Genomic DNA, 21,561 nt, shown 5'->3' with positions numbered 1-21,561 from the left:
CGCCCCACTCCCGAGAGTCCGTTCCGGGGCGGCTGCCGGCAGCTCAGCCCCGGGGGCTCCGAGGGGGCGGCCCGGCGGTGACTACAAGCCCCATCAGGCCGCTGAGGAGGAGGAGGAGGAGGGCTGGGAGGAAGGCGGGGGAGGAGCCGGCGGGAGGCGGCGGGGCGCTGCGGGAGCGGCTCAGTCCGGCGGCGGCGACTCGCGGCGGGGACGCGGCGGTGCGGGCAGCGCTGAGCGGCGGCCGTCGGGGCGGACCGCGCCTCCCGGGAGCGCATCCCGCCGCCACCTCGGGGCCGGGGTCCGCCATGGGGCGGCCGCAGTGAACGCGGCGGCGGCGGGGCTGCGCTCTCGCCCCGGCCGGGGCTCCCCTCCATTGTTCCCGGGAGCGGCGGGCACCGCGCCTCCGCCGCCGCCCCGCGGGACTCCGGTGAGTGCGGGGAGAGGGAGCGGGGCCGCGATTTGTGCTTCGTGCGGGGGGGGGATCGCTCCGGGATCGCGGCCATCCCCATCCGACCGGGGGGGGCGGCCCGACGGGGCCCCTCTGCGGGCAGCGCGGGGCTGCGGCTTGCGGGTACCGAGGGCGCGGGGCTGCGGTACCGGAGGTTCGGAGGGTTTAAGGACACCGGAGCGGTTCGGTGTGTGTGCGGAGGGGGTTCGGCTCTGAGCCCCAGGGCACCCCGGGCAGCCGCCCGGCGGCACTTCGGAGGCGCGGTGGCTCGGTGCCCGGTTCTCGGGTCGGTGCGTTCTGCTCGGTTCGGTGCCGAGCTCCGGGACTCTCCGTGTTGAGGATCCGGTGGGAGCCCGGAGCTTCTGCCCGGCCTGCGGCCGCCAAAAGTTACTGGGCGGGAGTCTGGAGGTTTCTAAAAGAAGATGGAGAAGGAGCTGGGATTGTTGCGTTTGGAACTCGAGATGTCGGGGCCTTTTCGGTACAAATCGGCTGCGGAGGCGATGGAAATGAGCCGGGCTGAGATCTTTGTGCGTGTTGGCGTGGGAGGTGAAGGGGATCGGAGCGTCCTTTGCCAGCATCGGGGAACGGCTCCTGCGTGTGCGCAGCGTGGCGGCCGCCTACGCCGCAGCATTGGCGACATCGCGGGGCTGATGCGTGCGGGACCGATGGGCGCGGGGCTCCGCGTGGTGCCGTGGGGTCACAGCGGTTCGGTTCTCGGTTTAAGGCCGGCGGTTGCCGCGGGGAACGAGCGGCGCTGAGTGTCCATTTGAGGCGGATTCCAGCGAGCGGAGCCGAGCGCCGTGTGGATTGTTGGATAACTCGGCGGTGCTCCGGGCGTCACGGCTCAACGGCCAGACCTCCAAAGTGCGATTTAGCGAGTGCTTGCGTTAACAAAACTGCGGCTTTGGAGGCTGCTCCCAGGCACAGGGAGATGGAGCTTTGTGCTCGGCACTGATTTGCAATCATGAGATCCCGGGATGTGCCCGGCCGGGATGCTGCAGGACCCCGCACCTCTCCCTCCGGCCAGCAGCCATTTTCCCCGCACAGGAGCACTTCCTCCCTTAATCTCCACCGTGCCTGGCATGCACCGTTGCTTTCTTGTGTTGCTCAGTGAGGATTAAAACAAATGAGGATCGTCCCTGCCCCGGCAGGAGCAGCGCTGTGCTCTGTGTGCACTGCGCCCACTGGGAAGGAGCCCGAGCTACTTTCAGGTGCAAACGGGATCTCTCTGTTTATATACCTGAAAACAAATGAAGTGTATTGGGAGCTGAGGATCTCCAAGCCCCCATTGCTCAGCCGGGCCTGGAGCACAGATGCTTGTCCCAGCAGTTTGACTTTACCCTCATTGGGACCTTCTGCTCCTGGGGATGAAGGCAAATGTGAGCAGCGGGGATAGGTCTGCGTGTCCTTCCGCCCGCAGTAGCTTTCCTGGGAGGAGCTGAGTGCAGCAAACCCCATCCCGCTCCCTCCCAGCTGGGTAACTACTCTGCCTCTAACAGGGGGTGGGGGCTGTGTCCCTGTGTCCCATTCTAGGGCAGCTCTTTGCTGGAGCACTCAGCACTACCAGCATGGAGCAGCCTTTGAGGGATCAGCATGCCTGAAAATCAAGCCCCCAGGTGGGCATCCCTTCTTTTAAACCTGATCTGCTTTTACTGAGCCTTGTGCCCCACCAGACCCCCATTCACATCACTGCATGCACGCAGTGCGCTGTAACTCAGTGCTGGAGCCGTTGGTGTGCAACAGGCTGCACCATGTGGCTGCAAAGGGTTAATGCTGAATGCAGCCCGCACAGTTGGATATTTATTTTTCCAAGCATGCGTCTGCTTTAAGCATTACTGATTTTCCCTATAGTTACATCTGCAGTCGTGTTTGCTTTTTATTTCAGCAAATACTTGGTTTTGAGCGGGCGGTTGGGTCAAGGAGTGCAGGGCAAGGAAAAGGTTCCCTGTGCCACCAGGAGCTTTGCCTTTGCTGTGCCCTTCTGCTGCAAGGGCACATGGAGGGGCTTGGAGCCAAATTCATCCTACATCATTGTCAGGGTCTCCCATTTGTGGTCACCATCTCCTGCCCATGGGTGGGAGCATCACCTCAGGGTCCCCATGTGGAGCAAATGGAGCCCCTTAGGGATGTCCTGGTGACCCTCCCAGCCCCATTCCCACCTGGGGTGTCCCGGTGCCGTGGCCCTGCTTGTATCCTCACCTTGGACACTTTCCCAGGGATGAGCCATATGCTGGGAAGGGGTTTCCCCACTGTTCTCTGCTCAGCATTGGGCTGTGTATCCTATGTGCAGCTCACTCAGCCCTGACTCACAGCACAGGGCGAAGGTCCGGGGTCATTTTGAGGACAGCAGGGCTGGCAGGTTGCACCTATGTGGGCAAAGGCTGTGCTGGGGTGGGAGCGTGCACAGGTGGGCATAGGGGTGTTCCTTCAGCTCCTAAATAGCCCCGTGGGTGTTGTGGCCGTTGTAATTGCAGGTCTCTAAGGGGCCCTTAGCTCTGGTTCCTCGCTTTCTGCTTCCATTTTTAGTCACTTGAATCCACCCCAACCAGCAAATTGCAGCGTGCAGGGACAGTGCTTGCATGGAAGGAGCTGGAAACTCACGCTGGGGCTGGAGCAAGCAGATTCCTTTGGGGATCCATATCTGCACACAGAGCGGAGCTGTGCATTGTGTGCACAGGTTGGAGGGTTCCTGGGCTGCTCTGCCTCGCGTGCATCACTATCCCTGCTGCAATGGAAACTCTCTGCTGTCGGCCCCTGAGTCAGCGCCCGCCCCACTGCAGCTGAGCCCCACTCTGTGCCCTGACTCACTGCTGGGAGCCGCTGTGTGCACCGTGCTGGGGGGGGGGGGCTGTAGCCACTCCACATTAGGGCATGTTCCGGGGGGTGCTGATAAACAAAACCTCAGAGAGACAGAAAATACTTTCCAGAAATGCCATTGAATTTGTTTCTTTCCATGAAGCGTTCCCACCTCCTCCTTCCAACCGCTGATAAATGGCTCACACTCCATCAGTGTTTTCACCAGCTATAGATAATGCCCGTGTTTGCTGGGTGTTCCTGTCCTTGTGTGAATAGTTTGGGTGCCAAATGCTGAAGAGCTGGTAAGGGAAGAGGCAAAAGCTGCCCCAGGGTTAAATGAGGTCCTTTGGGACAGAGGATGCCCCGTGGTGGGAAAGGGTTCATTGGGAAGCAGGAGCACGATGGCATCCAGGGCTCCAAGAGCACGTGGGGGGATGAGTGGTGGCCCATTACTCACTGCAGTGGTTACTCACCTTGTAGTAATGTGCATTGGAGCCAGATCCCATATGGCAAAGAAGCACTTGTTCACGCGGTGCGCTCCGCACGGGGCTTTGGGGTGATGTCAGAGCAGCACCAGGTGAGCTCATGTGGCTGCAGCTCCACCTCTGTGCCGTCCCCTTCACACCCTCTGCTCCTGGAGCAGCCATCCATCCCAGGGTTGTGCAAGATGGGGCACGGAGCCCTGTGGGAGCCCAAGGGGGCCATTAGTGACCGCGGGTGTCAGGACCTCGGCTGGAGGCTGTTGTGGAGCTGCAGATGTCGCGGAGGGAGGAGTGCAGTGCTTGGATTGCAGCCTAAAGGCTTTGGGGTCTGACCGCTCAAGTCGGGTTTGGCTGCGTTGGAGCACAGAGCAGCACAGCTCAGTGCAGGGAAGGGTGGAAGGCAGAGAGATGTGGAGGGTGAAGGAACATCCTCCTGTTCCAGCTCAGCCAGTGCCACTGTTGCACATACACCAAAGAAGTCACCGCACTGTTCCCACAGCAAAGCAGCTCCGGTACCTCCCATGGGGTCACCCCAACACCCCAAAAGGGCTCCAGGAGCCCTCAACCCAAGTTAACCATATGAGCACCTGCTGCTCTGCCCCCAGGGCCTGTGCTGCTCTCAGTCTGGAGCTGCCTGGGGTGTCTGTAGAGGAAGATGTGAAAACAAAGGGGTTCCGGAGCTGAGCAGCAGCACCTCTTCCATCCCACAGAGCCTCAGTCTGGAGCCTTTTCCATTTTGTATCAGAGCAAAGAAAGTTCAAGGAACCCAAAAGCAGCTCCTGCCAAGCCGTGACGATCCAGCTCCTTGCAAACAGTTTGATTTGTATGAGAATTGCCGTTCTCGGTGCCAACTGTGTGAAGGAGGAGGGAAAAGAGGAGAGCAGAAACCTCCTTTCTCTTTAAACAGCAGTTGAGGATTTCTCCCAGCCTTTTGCTGTGCTCAGTTTTTGCTTTGCCAGCACTTCTGCTCCCAACACAACAGCGGTTTTGGGGGATGGCTCAGAGCGCAGCCCTCAGCACCACCAGGCAGGGGGGTCCCATAGAGCAAAGCAGCTGTGGGATGCAGGGGGTTCCTATATAGCAAAGGGACACGGGGGCTGCCCTGCACTCTGCCCTGACTTTCTTTCCCCCCTCTGCAGCTCACAGCGGCCGACGGGGCCCCATGGAGGGGCGGTTGAGCGCAGTCGCCGAGCAGTAGCCGCAGCAGTGGGATGTTTACCTGGAGGTGCCTCATCCTTTGGGCTGTGCTGGTCACAGCCACGCTGTCTGCTGCCAGACCGGCCCCCACGCTGCCTGACCAAGGTAAGGCCAGCACAGTTCCTTCTTTGCCTTTTCTCTATGTTGATAAGATAGCCGGGACCTCTCGCCTTGCAGGAGGCAGAGCCTGGGGCCCAGCGTGGGGCGCACGGTGCGTCGTGGTGCAACTCGGCTGCGTTGTCTGCAATGAGCACATTGCACAGGCACACCTCCAGCATTGCCTATGGGTGTCTTAAAGCAGGAGGGAAACTTTGGAAAAGGACATGAGTCACCCCTAATGCATTGCAGGGGGACAGATTGGGATGTGTTCTCCATAGGCAGGCTGTGGCACTGCTGAGCTCTGGGCTGGAGACACGCTAAGCTGCCATGCATGGGCCTCTGGGGTCACCGGGCCCCCAGGACAGCTGCACAGAGTGCTGCAGCATTTCAAAGCACGGCCCCTTCCCTTGGTGAGGCAGAGAATAACCAGAGCAGCCAAGGACTGCTGCCGAGCTGCTGCCTTTTGGTTCTAATTACCTGAGAATGTCTGGTCTGAGCTGTACGGTGTTGCTTTTTAAGGCTCACTCCTCCCCTCTTCCTCCCACTGAAAGCCTCATATGCTGGTGAGCCCCACTGGCACCCCATGAAAGCCATGGAGGTACTCAGAGCAAAGGCAGCGTGGGGTTATGGTGAGGTATTGGAATCCTTAGGGAGCCCTGGAGGGGCTGAGGAGACAGCGGTGATGGTGGAGGGGACAAGGAGAGGTCTGAGCTGGGTGCCCACCAGGCTGGCAGTAACTTCTGGCAATGCCTCCCAGCACTGCTCTCACCAGAACAGCCCAATTAGTGCCACAGCAGGAACCTGGCTGCACAGAGCCTGGCTGCACAGAGCTTGGCTGCACAGATCCCGGCCCTTTGGCTGCTGCTGCTGGGAACAACTTGTCCCCGGCACCAGATGCGCCTTCACACAGGGTGGGACAGAGAATCAGGTCCAGGCCAGGCTGCGGGGGAGGCTCTGGTGCATCAGACCCAGAGCCATGCATCAGTCCCAGAGCCATGTATTGTGTCCTAGAGCCATGTATTGTGTCCCAGAGCCATGTATTGTGTCCCAGAGCCATGCATCACATCCCAAGGCTGTGTGTTGTATCCCAGTGCTGGTCCTTTCCGCATCACCCCCATAAGCATCACCCAGGGGCAGCTGCTTTGCTGTCCCTCCTTAGCAAACGCAGCACCAGACTTTGTTCTGGTGTTGGTGGTGTTACACTTTACTGCTGGCATTGAGAAGTGCCTGATCCCCCCATATAGGGCGGCCCCACCTCAATGCAGAGGAGGGTTCAGAGCCGCCCCTCCTCGTGGCTGGGGAAGGGGCTGAGGAGCTCAGCCTTTGTCAGGAAACTTATTGAAAGATCTGCTGCAAATAAAATATTAACGGGCACTCGGTGAGTTTTATGGTTCCCTAAATTTGGAGGTGGTTAAAAACAACAACAAAAAAAAAAAGGAGTTAAGGGGGAAAAGCCAAGAAATTTCCATGAGCAACCTCCCCGTCTCCCAACCTCACAAAGCCTCTCTTTGTCTTCAGGTTAAACAGAAACCTGCAGAAAATTGCGGAGGGGATTTTTTTCCTCCCTCCTTGTCCTCTATTGTCCTCCATGCTGTTCCCACTGCTCTGCCTCTGCCCCATTGCTGCCTGTGGGGGGATGAAACGGCCAGGGGGGCTGCAGCTCTGAGCCCCCTTCCCCTGCTCCATGTCCTGGTGCAGACCCCCATCCCGGTGCTGCAGGGCATGGCCGTGTGCTGTGGGGCACCACGCTGCTCCTTTCCCCTCCCAGCCCGTCTGCAGGCATTGTTTGCCACCTCCCGCCTTTCCACTCGGATGCTGTCACTCCAGCCCTTAATTGAGGAGGAAAAAAAGAAATATGAGGCTTTGGGAGAGGCAGCAGCTCTGTGCTGCAACTGCAGGGCAGCTCTATGGGGCTGCCTGCACAGCTCCCCATGTGCAAACCCATTTTGTACCCCATGTTGGAGAGGAGTAGATCCCCGGGGCACCCTCCTGCTGCAGGGCAAACCCATTGCTTATTGCAGACAGATATGGCCCATGGGTGCTCCTTGCAGTGTGCAGGCCCTGCTGTCCCAGACTGCTGCTCTGCACTGAGCTCTGAGCATGGCTGCATGTCCCAGGGGATGGACGGGTGGTTATCCTGACAGCTTTGCAAACGACCGACGTGCTGGGTAATTAAATGCTGCTTCATTTCACACGCTGCTCCGAGGAGCAGTGCCTGGGGCAGTGCATCAGTTCCCCCAGTCCTGCTGGGACTGCAGGACAGGCAAAGCCCAGCAGAAAGCATTGCATCCTGTGCTTGGCATTGCCCTTCCCTGGGGTGCAGGGCTGTAGGGAGGCAGTGCAGTGTGGTTGCAGTGGATGCAGTGGGTGCACAGTAGAAATGCAACAGGGTTGCAATGGGATGCAACAGGGTTGTAGTGGGGTGCGACAGGGTTGTTGTGGGGATACTGTGGGGTAACAAGTGGGTTGCAGTGGGATGCAGTGAGATGCAGCAGGGTTGCAGTGGGATGCAGTGGGGTGCAACAGGATTGCTGGGGGATGCAGTGGGATGCAGCAGGTTTACAGTGGGATGCAGTGGGATGCAGCAGAGTTGCAGTGCGTTGCAGTGGGATGCAGCAGGTTTACAGTGGGATGCAATGGGATGCATCAGGGTTGCAGTGGGATGCAATGGGATGCATCAGGGTTGCAGTGGGATGCATCAGGGTTGCAGTGGGATGCAATGGGATGCAGCAGGGTTGCAGTGGGTTGCAGTGGGATGCAGCAGGGTTGCAGTGGGATGCAGTGGGATGCATCAGGGTTGCAGTGGGAAGCAGCAGGGTTGCAGTGGGATGCAGTGGGATGCATCAGGGTTGCAGTGGGGTGCAGCAGTGTCACAGAGGGGGCACTTGGCTGCCTCCCCAGCACTCCCATGGGCAGCTGCGGGGGGGATGGAGCAGGGGGGACAACGGGGAAAGGCACTTTTTAAATAAGAAAGAAGCCAATCCCCACGTCCCGGTAAGCGCTTCCTGTTGGGATTAGCAGAGCTGTGGGGCATGTGTGTGCTTTTTCTTCAGGAAATACCTTCAGTGAGCCCTGGTGGGGTTTCCAGGGCAACCGGCGGCCGGACCCGCTGCTCGCGGCCATTCAGCCCGGGTTGTTGCTGTGCTGCTTTGTTGGCCGCTTTATTGCGCTCGGGCACACACAGCTCGGAGCCGTTTTGTCAGTGCTGAATGCAGAACTGCTCCATTCTGACTGGCAGCTCTGGCATGGGGCCATTTGCATGCAAAGTCCTTTTGGGGGGGAGCGGAGGGAGTGGGGAGAGCAGGGCTGAATGCAGAGGGGGAAAGGTGAAACAGTGCTGCTGATATCCCCATCCATTGGGCCCCAGCAGCAGGTACAGGGAGCAGTGGGACTCTCCATCTGCATGGTGCTTTCATTGCAAAGCTGGAACTGAGCAATAAAAGCACCAGTGAGTTTTGCCTTCAAACTCCCAGCAAAATGAAACAGAATCTCTCTGAGCTGAACGTCTCCATCTCCATCCCTGCTCAGTGCTCCAGGTCCCAAATTCTGCCCTATCCATGCAGTGCTGCCTGCAGGATGGGCTGTGCACTGCTGGGTGCTTGGGGATGCAGCACTCAGCATCTGCTGTGTTAGAGCACCTGCACCGTGCATCTCCCAGACCTCAGCAAGGTCAGCACCAACCCCCTGTGCACAACAGTGGGCACAGAGGTCTGGGCATCCCTGTGCCCCACACATTTGGGGCTGGAACAGATGGGCTGCAGACATTTGGCTCCCTGCAGTGCCCCCCCTGCTGCAGGGGAGGAGAGCCAAGCGTTTCTCCGGCCCATTGAGCTCCTGCTTGCTCCAGGCACCGTGCTCAGAGCTGTGAGGGGCTGCACCTGCTGGTGTGGGTTAGGTTACAGAAGAGCAGAATAAGTAGAGGAGGCACTCCAGGCTGATGGAGCACAGCGATCCGAGGGGGGGGCCACAATGCATTGGCTGAGCCTCTCCCACCCTGTGTGCACTGTGGTTTTGCAATGGCTGCATTTCCCAGGGCTGTTATGTGGCATTGCCAGCCAGGCCGTCCCGTGGGCTGCTGCTGTCCGGCTGCCAGAGCCGCTGGGAGCCGCATTGTCCCTGCTCTCACCCGGGGGGGGGGGGGTAACCTGGACATGCTCATTAGGCTGTGAATTCGTTTTTGGTTCGTTCCCACCATGCCACATTTTCCGCCTTATCCCCGAGTGCCAGAGATGTGCTTTGGGTTACCAAAGGGCAGCATCCTGCCCTGCCCTCTGCCTCCCCGCGCTGTGCTGTCCATCACGCTGCTCAGGCTATAAGAGCTGGGTTGGGATATGGGGGAGGTGGTGGGGATGTGGCCTTTGAATGGCACAGAGAGCATCACCATGAGCTGGGATGCCACCCTGGGGCCCAAAGCTGTACCCCTTCCAAAGAGCTTTCATCTCATGGGTACAGACAGAGCTGAGCCCCAGCTGGGAGCTGGAGGGCACCACAACCCTTTGGTTTTGGGTTCTCCCCCTGCTCATCCTGTAGGGGCAGGAGGATGCTGTGGGGCTGTGCCTTGGGTAGGATGTGGCTCCAGCATTGTATGTGCCTGTGACGAATCTTTTTGAAACACAAATGAGAGCTGCAGGGAGCTCTGTCCTGTGTGGCAGCTGGAGAAAAACAAGGGGAAATTGGATGTGCAAAAGATGAGCTCTTCCCCCCCGCAACCTGCAGGACTCTGTAACCTCATAGTGGAACTTCCAGCCCTGGTTCTGGCCCTTGTTGCCATCAAGGAGGGTGCTGAGCTCATTGCCACATGCTGTTCTCATGGAGGAGTTCATAGGAACTCACAAGCTGTCGGTGGATGGTGTCCCTCTGAAGATGCTCAGATATGTGAGGGCTGCAGGAGGAGTGAGAAGTGGTAGGGCTGCACCTGAGCCTCTGGAGCTGCACACTGGCTCTCCATCACTCCGCTCTGAGCACAGCTGATGGATGTGTGCATGGTTGGGGCTGGAATGCCTTCACTGGATGATGTGAAGTCCCTGGGAAGCACCGGATTGCAGCTGGAAAGGCCCTGGAGGTGACACATGCAGGGAGCAGGCCCTGAGGATTTGCTTTGGGATCTCCACCTGGAAAGTCAACATGATGAGATGGAATGAGCAGAGGAGGCTCAGCCCATGCAGGGCTGCCCAGTGAGGAGCAGGAAGAACACACCCTATGGAGATAGCAGCAGAGGTGTGCGAGCAGAGCTGACACAGGAAGGAGGGCAGACAGTGCACCAGGCTGAGTGTGAGCACTGGGAGGGATTGCTGGGAACCCAGATGGTTGCACCCAGTGCAGGATCCTCATGCAGCACCGCAGGGTGAGGAGAAAACAACATCGATGACCAGGAGAGAACAGTGCTGGGATGGATTGGATCATTGTGCTGATGGAAGGACGTCGCAGGATGGCTACGGGCAGGGAGCACCCGACAGCCCCCACCTGTCTGCAGCCCCCAGGCTGAGCTTCCAGCACTGTCACTGAGCCCTGCTCTCTGCCTGCTGCCCCAGCATAGCCCTGTAACCGCCTGGTGCTGAGCCAGGGGGTCCCGGCCTGCTTTGCTGGCTGTCTGCTGCTGGGCAGGGAGACCCTGGGGTCGAGCCGTGCAGGGTTTGGTGCTCCTCATCCTGCCCTGCTGCCAGCTCTGCCCAGTGTGCCTCAGGTTGCAAATTCCTCCCCATCTCAACCCCCTTCTGCAGCGCTTGGCAGGAGACTGAAGGCGCTTGCGTAGCTTTGGGCTCCACGGCTGTGCCTTGGGGCTGCTTTGGTTGCTTTCAGTGTGGCTGTGCTCAGGGTCCACCCCTGTCCCTCAGCCAATATCCCGCAGCGCATGTTGCCTGATTAACCCAGCCCTCAGCAGCCTGGTGTCCCGTTGTCTCTATTTCTTTTCTTTTTTTTCTCCTTTTCTTCCTCTCTCCCAAACTCCTCCAGCTCTGCCCAAAGCCAACATCGAGGTGGAATCCCACTCTGCTCACCCTGGCGACCTCCTCCAGCTGCGCTGCCGGCTGCGCGATGACGTGCAGAGCATCAACTGGGTGCGTGATGGAGTTCAGCTGCCTGAGAACAACCGCACGCGCATCACTGGAGAGGAGGTAGAGGTGCGGGATGCGGTGCCCGAGGACTCAGGGCTCTATGCCTGCATGACCAACAGCCCCTCAGGGAGTGAGACCACCTACTTCTCCGTCAACGTCTCAGGTTCGTAGCGGTGCCAGGGGGGCAGCACCGAGGAGCAGTGTGCCTGTGTGCACGCCTTGCATGCTGGCTGCCAAGCTCAGTGGGGTGCAGCCCTGCACGCATGGGATGCGCCACCAACTTTGTGCAATATGGGGTGGTTGTGCCCTAATGGCTCAGCGTGGGGATGTATCAACACAAAGCACTGCAGCGGGGTCAGCATTGCTGGGTTTTCTGCTCAGAGCTGCACAGTTGGTGGCCAGCACCCTCTGCACCCATTGAGTCCATGAGTGTTCTTCCACGGTGGCAATGCATGTGTGGGGACATGTGAGTCTGCATGGAACTGAGCACCGGGTGAGCTGGAGCTGAGGTTTTCTTTGGTGGATCTGAAGCACAGTGGTGAGGAATGAGGGCTGACTGAGGGTCGGGGCTTCCTCTGTTTGCAGGACCCCGGATGGATGGGTGTCCCGATGTGCCTGGCAGCACAGTGTGGGCACTGCTTTCCTGTGCCCAAAGTCAGCCTTGGGGGCAAACTGCTCCCTGAGCTCTGTGCTCCAGCCATGCAGTGTTCTCTCAGGGCCTCATGCCATGTGTCAGCACGGTGCACAGGAGAACAGGAGGGGTCTGTGCAATGTTATGAGCTGGGGGTCTCTTCTCTTGTAGATGCGCTCCCTTCTGCAGAGGATGATGATGATGAAGACGATTCCTCCTCGGAGGAGAAGGAGGCAGATAACACCAAGCCAAACCGTACGTGTGGGTTGGGTTTGCCTATGGGTGGGGGTGAAGGGAAGCCAGGTGTGCATGTGAGCGGCATCCAGGGGCTGAGAGACAGGAGAGGAGAGGCAGAGTCCTGCTGCAGCCCTGGTGGAGCCTGGTTGGGGTGTGGGGATGTACCAGGGATATGTGCGCCTCACCCCAGTCCTGCCCTATGTTAACCATGAGCAAACATCAGTGCTCCCTGTGGCTGATCCTGCTGCTTTGTGCCCTGCAGAGGCTGTAGCTCCTTACTGGACCTATCCCGAGAAGATGGAGAAGAAGCTGCATGCCGTCCCTGCTGCCAAAACAGTGAAATTCAAGTGCCCCTCAGGTGGGACGCCCAACCCCACACTGCGCTGGCTGAAGAATGGCAAGGAGTTCAAACCTGACCACCGCATTGGGGGGTACAAGGTACAGAGTGGTCAATCCGTGTGGTCAATGCCTGGGGGTCAATGTGGGAGGAGGGGAAATGAATGGGTTTCAGAGGCCCCGAGCCGCCCATTGGTGCAGCCGCGTGCCTCTGGAAGGGCAGATGGGCCCCCTGACATTCCTGTTGCAAAATAGACCCACGGCAGTGACCTGCTTCTTGGTCATGTTTGCAGCAGCCTTAACCTTTGGGGGAGGGGAGGGGGATGAGCCCAGCCTGGCTGCACTAATCCCAGAGCTGAGCCAGGATGGTCGGGGCAGCCCTGGGAGCACCGCACAACTCCCACATCCAGCACTGCACTGTGGGAGAAGGAGGATGAAGAAGAGCTGCTCTGCTTACAGAGCCTTGGTGCAGCCTGGAGTGTTTGGGCTCAATGTGCCCCCCAGGGCAGCAGGGTGCTGGTGCTCCCCATCTGTGTGCAGAGCCCTGGTGGAGAATGGGATGGAAGCTCAAGGCTTTGGGCATTGCCAGCGTGCCATCAGAACATGGATGTGGGTGCTGTTCCCTTTGTGCCACTCAGGGTGGTGCTCCTGGGACAGGTGGGAGCAATTATGGTCCCTCTGTAGGAGAGGGGAAAGTTGACCATGAAAAGATTTATGCTGTGCCAATGGGCTGAGATGCTCTGATGTGCACACATCTCACCCACCACCCCCATCCTTTTGCCCCAGGTCCGCTATGCCACGTGGAGCATCATCATGGACTCGGTGGTGCCATCAGATAAGGGCAACTACACGTGCATCGTGGAGAACAAATATGGGAGCATCAACCACACCTACCAGCTGGATGTTGTGGGTGAGGATGGTGCTGGGGCTGCTCTGCCTCCCACACAGCAGTGGGTGCTGCGCCCACGAGGTTCACCTCGAACCCTTCTGGGGCTTTTTAATTGTGATGGAAGTAATTTCATAGACCAGACAGAAACTTTTTCTAATCGCCTTATTAGCCATAATTCCCAGCTGGGAAGGCTGGTCTGAGCAGTTCCACATGTGGAGTTGCTCTAAATGCCAGTAAATGAACCATTAAGAATGTGATTTAATTTGATTACACTGAGCAAACTGAAGGGAACAGTCAGCGAGGTGAACAAAGGGGTTTGTTAATGCTGACTCACCACAGTGGCAGCGGCTGGGGCCCTCATTAGGTTTGTTTGACCTCTGGCCCTTGAATAGATAGCAATGTCCCTGTGCTGGGATGTCACCTGGCTCTGTGGGGCTGTGGGATGAGACCCCTTTGGGATGAGACCCCTGTGGATGTGGGTTGCTCGTGCTGAGGTCCCCATCCCTCCATCCCTGCAGAGCGCTCCCCGCACCGGCCCATCCTGCAGGCAGGGCTCCCAGCCAACAAAACAGTGGCCCTGGGCAGCAACGTGGAGTTCGTCTGCAAGGTCTACAGTGACCCACAGCCCCACATCCAATGGCTGAAACACATCGAGGTGAACGGCAGCAAGATCGGCCCCGACAACTTGCCCTACGTGCAGATCCTAAAGGTAACGCTGCACACACACCGGGCTGCCTCAGCCCGGGTCTCTATGGGGTCAGTGCTCTCCCTGGGCACAGCTGGGGACATGTAAGGTGGCATCGAGGCATCTGGAGCCCCACCAGCCCTACCTGCTCTGCTCTGGGCTGTCCTGGAGGAGCTGGGTGAGAGGCAGGGGGCAGCAGGCAGCGGTGCACTCGTCCTTTGGATCCCTGAAGGTGTACGCCATGGGCTGGGTGGGTGCTGGGGGCAAACATGGGGCAGGTTGCTCAGTCCAGGCACAAGCAGTGCCCTCAGCCCCTCTGCAAAGCCTGGGGTGTGTGAACATCCCCATCCATGCCAAGCTTCCAGGGCACATGGCCATCCCCAGCTGTGTCCCCATGCCCAGGGCTCATGGCCACCCTCAGCCCTAAGGCACACAGCCACCCTCAACCATATGGGGCACATGGCCATCCCCAGCTGTGTCCCCAGGCCCAGGGCTCATGGCCACCCCCAACCATATGGGGTGCATGGCCATCTCCAGCTGTAGTGCACATGGCCATCCACACCCCAAGGTGCACCCACCCCTGATGCACTGTAGCAGGTTTATGGTCCCCTGGCTCACCACAACCCCATGGCCCCCAGCCTTGTGCTGGCACCATCGCTCCGGGCGCTGTGGTTTCTGACCCCATCGATGTGACTCCTCTGTTGTTGGTCTGTTCCAGCACTCGGGAATTAATAGCTCTGATGCGGAGGTGCTGACCCTGTATAATGTGACAGAGGCGGAGAGCGGGGAGTATGTTTGTAAGGTTTCCAATTATATTGGCGAGGCCAACCAGTCTGCGTGGCTCACTGTCACCAGACCTCTGGCAAAAGGTAATGGGAAGGATGCCCAGTGGGACGCTTCTGGGACCACCTTGTCCCCAGTGGTGGAAAACACAACTCTGGGCTCTCTCGTTTCTGCTGTATTTCTGGTGCAAAAAAAGCCATGGAAAAATACCCCGTGGGGCCGGCTGGGCTGTGTGTAGTGTCCCCCTATGTGCTGTCCGTGCTGTCCCCTATGTCTCCATCCTTGTGACACCCAGCCGGCCCTTCCCCGAGCTCTATTTTTCCATGTGGCCCATTACCAGCATGCTCCGATGGGCAGGACCGTTGGTGAAGGGTTTATATGGTCTCTTTAGGTCCACCCGGATGAGCGGTCATCCGGAGGGTCTCTGCCAGGGGGTCTCCAAGGTCTCTGTCTGCTCCCATATGAGGCTGCTCCCTCCTCTCTGCCTCTCCCCAGAAGATCTCATGTCGTTTGCTTCTCCCTTTTGCTTCCACTCTCCCCCTCTAGACGGCTGGCGTTAACACGACAGACAAAGAGATGGAGGTTCTGTACTTACGGAATGTCACTTTTGAGGATGCTGGGGAGTATACATGTTTGGCGGGTAATTCTATTGGGATCTCCCATCACTCTGCATGGTTGACAGTTCTCGAAGGTATATACTCTTCTTCCTGTCCTTATCCTCCCTTGTTTCCACGTGTGTCGGATGCATTGCTGGGGCTGTCGCTTTGCTGTGTGTCGATGTGCTGCTCGGCCATCGATGCTGTGCGGATCCACGCCTGATACAGCAGCCTTGGGGAAGCTTTTGGGGCGCTGCGTGGGCGCCGCTCTGCTGCCAAAAGCTTTGCCCGTAATCAGCCGCTGCTTGGGTGCACTGTGAGGTGGTGCTGCTGGGAACATGAGGTTTCAACTCTTCCACCTCTCTCTCAGCCTCTGTTCTTTGGGGGGGGGGTCAGGTTTGGGCTGCTGGGTTTGTGGCTGTGCCATTCATAGCACTGCCACCCCCCCAGATCACAAGGTGGGGGCGTGCTGTGGTGCATAAGGATGGGACCCCCCCCACCTCCAGCCCCCATCCTGCAGCACATCACTGCTGCTGCTGTTGCTACAGGTGCTTCTGGCTGCTCAGCTCCACCTCCCAACACCCATTGGAGCCACACGGCCCCTGCGGGCCACTGTAACCACAGATCCCAATGGCTGTGCAGCTCAGCCCCACAGGGCGGTGGGTGCAGGGGAGCATCCCCACATGGTCCCCATGGTGCCATCCCACATAGAGTGGGAATGGGCACGAACCCCCTGCTTCACAACCTGCAGTTCACCCCTTCCTGCCCCAGGCACCTGGGTGCATCCCAAGGGTATGGGTATGGGTACAATGCTTATCCCAAGGCTGTGGGTGCAGTGCCCACCCCATGGTCTGACCACTCCCTGCTGCATGTGGGAGCATCCCACACCAGCCCTCACCTCTGCTGAGAGGAGCCGGGTTCTGCCCAGCCCCACTCTTGGCTTCCACTGATGCCCTCCCTGTGCCAACCCAGCTATTGAGGACTCACCGGCCATGATGACGTCCCCCCTCTATCTGGAGATCATCATTTACTGCACCGGCGCGTTCCTCATCTCCTGCATGGTGGTGACAGTCATCATCTACAAGATGAAGAGCACCACCAAGAAGACTGACTTCAACAGCCAGCTGGCTGTGCACAAGCTGGCCAAGAGCATCCCACTGCGCAGACAGGTAACAGAAAGTAGAGAGGGGGTTTCTTGGCTCTTACTGCCCCTCCCCAAAGAATTGGCACCATGGCCAACCCTTGCCATGCTTGTGTGCATGGCCCCATGGCAATGAGGCAATTAACCAGGAGGCATTATGGCAATTTAATATTGAGACAAAGAGTGCGTGCTGCACACCAGGGACCCCCAGGCTGTGTGTTTTGTGGTACCAGCAAGCAACAAATCAATTACAGTTGATACAGTTGTGCTCCAATGGGGAGCAGCAGGGAACCCACAGTGTTCAGGAGTTGGGGGGTCCCGGTCAGCGTTTCCCCATTGGGAACGGGTGGCCGTGGCCCCAGCACTGCGTGAAGGTAACCCACAGCCCTGCTGCAGGTGTCGGCTGACTCCAGCTCCTCCATGAACTCGGGTGTGATGTTGGTGAGGCCCTCACGGCTCTCCTCCAGTGGAACCCCCATGTTGGCCGGTGTATCCGAGTATGAGCTGCCCGAGGACCCACGCTGGGAGCTGCCAAGGGACAGGTGGGGATGGGATGGAGTGGGGTAGGGTGGGATAAGATGGGATGGTGTGAGTTGAGGTGGGGTGTGATGGGATGGGATGGGATGGGATGAGGTGGGATGAGGTGGGGTGTGATGGGATGAGATGGGTTAAGGTGGAGTGTGATGGGATGGGATGGGATGAGGTGGGATGAGATGGGATGGATTTAGGTGGGCTGTGATGGGTTGAGATGGGTTGAGGTGGGGTGAGGTGGGATGGGATGGGTTGAGGTGGGATGGGATGGGTTGAGGTGGGATGGGATGGGTTGAGGTGGGATGGGATGGATGGGGCAAGGTGATGGCACTGAGGTGATGGCACTGAGTGTGGTGGCCGTCCTGCTGTCCCAGCACGGCATTATGTCTGTCTGTCTTCCCACCAGACTGATCCTGGGCAAGCCGTTGGGAGAAGGCTGCTTTGGGCAGGTGGTGCTGGCCGAGGCCATCGGCCTGGACAAGGACAAGCCAAACCGTGTCACCAAAGTGGCTGTAAAGATGCTCAAGTGTAAGAGGGGATGGGATCGGGTCTGTGTGTGTATGGTGTGGGGTTCCAGGCCAGCCTCCCTGACTGCTGCCTTTGCTGCCACAGCCGATGCCACAGAGAAGGACTTGTCTGACCTCATCTCTGAGATGGAGATGATGAAGATGATTGGCAAGCACAAGAACATCATCAACCTGCTGGGGGCCTGCACACAGGACGGTGAGCGGGCGAGGGGGGGCTCCCAGCACTGTGCCCCCCATTGGGGCAGCTGTGGGGTCCTGGCACATGACTTAACCCCACTATCCCATAGGGCCCCTCTATGTCATCGTGGAGTACGCCAGCAAAGGCAACCTGCGTGAGTACCTGCAGGCACGGCGCCCGCCAGGCATGGAGTATTGCTACAACCCCACTCGTGTCCCTGAGGAGCAGCTCTCCTTCAAGGACCTGGTATCCTGCACGTACCAGTTGGCAAGAGGCATGGAGTACCTGGCCTCCAAAAAGGTGTGAACCCCTCACTGTGGGTGTGCAGGGATGGGGATGTGGGGCATCATCTGACAGCCCCATATTCTGCACAGTGCATCCATCGAGACTTGGCAGCCAGGAATGTGCTGGTAACCGAGGACAACGTGATGAAGATCGCTGACTTCGGGCTGGCCCGTGACATCCACCACATCGATTACTACAAGAAAACAACAAATGTGAGTGGTTTGATCCTGTTGTGCCACGCAGCCCCTGGCCGCCCCCATGGGCAGTGCTGAGCTGATGGGGTTCTCTTGTCACAGGGCCGTTTGCCAGTGAAGTGGATGGCCCCGGAGGCTCTGTTTGACCGAATATACACTCATCAGAGTGATGTGTGAGTACAGGGTGCTGCTCCTGGTGTAGCTGAGCACCCGGAGCTCTCTGTGTTGCCCATGGTGGCTCATGCTGTGCCCATATGTCTGCCTGCAGTTGGTCCTTTGGTGTTCTGCTGTGGGAGATCTTCACGCTGGGTGGCTCGCCATACCCTGGTGTGCCCGTGGAGGAGCTTTTTAAGCTGCTGAAGGAGGGACACAGGATGGACAAGCCCAGCAACTGCACCAACGAGCTGTGAGTGCTGGGGGGGCAGTGGGTGATGGCCTATGGTGCCATCCATGCTGAGCTCATGCTCTGTCCTGGGTGCATGCAGGTGCAGGATGGGGAAGGCAGATGCTCAGAATTACTTTTGCAGCAGTCCCCTTAACTGCAAAACATCAGCTAAATCTATTTGTGATGACCGACATCACATCTCCCTTTGCTGTCGCTCACTCTGGGGGTGAATCTCACAGTGACCCCAGGGTTACACCCTCACCCAGCAGCCCCACATCCTTCCTTGGGGGGCTGAGCCCCACACACTGCACACTGCTGAGGGATGCTCTTGGCTCCCCCCACCCCATACAGGTACATGATGATGCGCGACTGCTGGCACGCCGTGCCCTCCCAGCGCCCCACATTCAAGCAGCTGGTGGAGGACCTGGACAGGATCGTGGCCATGACCTCCAACCAGGTAGGAGAGACCCCCACGCCCCTCTGTGCCCCACAGAGAATCCCCCCCCTTAAGCTTATCCCTTGCAGGAGTACCTGGACCTGTCGGTGCCATTGGATCAGTACTCACCCGGCTTCCCAGCCACACGCAGCTCCACCTGCTCCTCGGGGGAGGACTCGGTGTTCTCCCACGACCCACTGCCCGACGAGCCCTGCCTGCCTCGCTGCCCCCCACACAGCCACGCAGCTCTAAAGCGGCACTGAGGCTCCACACTCAGCTGTGCCCACCCGGCACCTCCGCAGGGAACTCTACCCAAAGGTTTCGTTTGCTGTTTGCCTCTTGGTTGGCTCTATTCTTTCTATTATCATCCATTTAAACCTTTCCCATGAGGTCTGTGCTTGGACATCACCACGTGGCGCTGCCCTATGGGGCCTATGCACACTGTGAGCATCCCAGTGCTGCCCAGCCCCACACATGGAGCGCCCCATGCATCAGTGCTATGCCAGAAGTCCCGTGTACATAGCTAAAATATGTATAAATATGAATATATATTTACATGTCTTTTTAAAAGGGTTGTTACCAGAGCTATACCAGTTTGGTAGGAAGGTACTAGTGGCTGGTAGATATCAGTTGCTATATATTAAAACAAAAAAAAAAAACAAAAAGAAAAAAAGAAAAAAAAAAGAAAAAAAAATCCATATATTTTGCTACATTTGCTGTTTTTATTTTTTTAAATTATGTTCCCGACCCTGTTTCAGTTTTAGATCCCTCGATAAGAATTGCTGCTGCTGCTTCAGTTTTATATGGGGTTGTATTAAACCATAATAATAACGTGTCGATGCCTTTATGGGAGCACGTGGCCACGGTGCCAATGGCCTTTCCCTCCCCCCCCCCGGGGGGGGCTGCAGTGGGGCAGGGTGCAGCCCCAGCTCCACACCCCGGGGCTGTGCCTTACCCAGACCACCCCATGGGGAGGGGGGGGCCATGGGGTCCGCTGTGTCCTTGCCTTCCCCCCCCCCTCCCCTCCTACCCCTTTCTCCGGTCCCTGGCTCTGGGATCGCGGAGTCAGGGCGCTATTACTTGAAAAGTTTATTTTGCCTTTGTATGGAGAAATATTATTTGTTGTAAACTCTTCTGTAATGAATCTGGAATTCTTGTAATTATTAAAGACTTTAACCAAGAGGTGCCTTTTGCCATCCCCATCCATTGTGCTGGGAGATGCTTGGGGTGCTGGGAAGCTGCTGCCCCTTTGCTCCAGGCTTGGGGACGGCTCCTTATAAATACACCCCATCATCCAACAACCAGAAACCCTCAACTTTCACCTCCTGTGCTACCAAAGCAGTCAGTGCACGTGGCTGTGATGCGGGGGTGCTTCCAGATGTGCTGGATGCTGCACACCAATGGCCTCGCCAAGGGCTCGGGCTTCCAGCTGGGCTCAGGCTCCAGTGATAGAGATGGGGGATAAGGATCAGGGTTAGGGTCAGGGTTATGTTAACCCTCTCCCTGCTGCTGTACCCCCAAAGGAGCTGAGCCTTGGTCTGGTGGACCCGCAGTGGTTGGGTTCGTCTCTGACCCCATACCCTAATGGTGCTGTGCCCACATCCGTGGCCATGTGCTGCTTAATGCACCACGGCTCTGGGTCGCAGCTCCGTCTCATCGGCTCTTTTAAAAGCATCTGCTTGTTGCTATTTCCATGTGTAAATTAAATCGATCAGCCGCTCTCCCCCCCAGCCCCCCTCTCCTAAATTAAGTAGGGCTTTTAATCAAGTGATTTATGTCGGATCCGCAGCCCGGGATTAAGCTCACAGCAGCCGCGGGGGGAGCGGGGGGCAGGCCATAAATCAGTGCTCTCTTTGGGAGCGGTTTGGCGGAGGGGAGCTCTGCAGCGCGTGTTTACATCATCAGAAAGTGCTGCTATCACCATCTTCTGCTCATTTCCTGGGGTGAGCAGGAGGGCAATTAAATATGATAATAAGCAGAGCGGCTCCCTCAGCACCGCAAAGCCTTGCAGGGAGATGGGGGGGGTCTTGCTGCTTGGCTAAGGGGGCACAAGCGGCCTTGCAGGGGGAGATGCTCTGCTGCCCCTATAGCAAAGACATGGGATGGGTTGCCCCACCTGGCAGCCCCAGCAGCACAGCGCAATGTGCTTTGGGCTCTTGCAGAACCCTTTGTCCTCTCCCTTTCCTCTTTCTCTCCTTTTAAAGCCCTCCGGCTGCACAGGACCCAGCCAACCCCTTGGCCCCTGCCCAGGTTCTGCCTGAGCTCTGCTTTGTCTCCCTGCCATGCACTGATGCACTGTGTTTGTAATTCCACCTCCATGCAGCTCCATGCAGGTTGAATGGCTGGCAGTGGGGACCCCCCCAGCCCCAAACCCCCCCCTCCCCTACAGCTGGACCTTGGCCGTGCTCTCAGCTGTACATCACTCCTTGTCAGCCTGCACAGCAGACACTGTCAGACACTTCTGGGCTGTGGTTTGCATCCAAACAAAACGTCACTGCTGCCCCCGGGGCCGGCTGTGATAACTCCGCTCCTGTGTGCAACCGGAGAGCTGCCACCGTGCACAGTGATCCCACAGCCCCACTCCATGGACTGATGATGGGATGTGCCATAATCCCGACCTGTGGGTACATGAAGAACATCCCTGAGCATCCC

At 58.1% G+C, this 21,561-nt stretch overlaps 1 protein-coding gene across 4 annotated transcripts; it reads left to right on the top strand.

The window, feature by feature from the left end:
- The first annotated feature begins 223 nt into the window (after positions 1 to 223).
- On the top strand, positions 224 to 20,091 carry FGFR1 (fibroblast growth factor receptor 1). 4 transcript variants are annotated; one of them, XM_015883164.1, is made up of 18 exons: positions 224 to 427; positions 4,866 to 5,028; positions 10,975 to 11,238; positions 11,878 to 11,961; positions 12,206 to 12,381; positions 13,066 to 13,189; positions 13,687 to 13,877; positions 15,183 to 15,327; positions 16,205 to 16,401; positions 16,770 to 16,915; positions 17,311 to 17,432; positions 17,517 to 17,627; positions 17,719 to 17,909; positions 17,984 to 18,106; positions 18,191 to 18,261; positions 18,357 to 18,494; positions 18,825 to 18,930; positions 18,999 to 20,091. In XM_015883164.1, the coding sequence occupies exons 2-18, from the start codon at positions 4,938 to 4,940 to the stop codon at positions 19,170 to 19,172; spliced, it is 2,454 nt and encodes an 817-aa protein (XP_015738650.1). In that variant the 5' UTR covers positions 224 to 427; positions 4,866 to 4,937; the 3' UTR covers positions 19,173 to 20,091. The 4 variants fall into 4 exon arrangements, with proteins under 4 accessions (XP_015738650.1, XP_015738649.1, XP_032304776.1 ...); XM_015883163.1 differs by having other exon boundaries at positions 16,205 to 16,407; XM_032448885.1 differs by lacking the exon at positions 10,975 to 11,238 and having other exon boundaries at positions 241 to 427.
- The last annotated feature ends 1,470 nt before the right edge of the window (positions 20,092 to 21,561 follow it).

Source organism: Coturnix japonica, chromosome 22 (assembly GCF_001577835.2).
Source record: "Coturnix japonica isolate 7356 chromosome 22, Coturnix japonica 2.1, whole genome shotgun sequence".
NCBI lineage: Eukaryota > Metazoa > Chordata > Aves > Galliformes > Phasianidae > Coturnix > Coturnix japonica.
The sequence above is the reverse complement of the archived record's forward strand: the minus strand, read 5'-3'. Positions and strand labels throughout refer to the sequence as shown.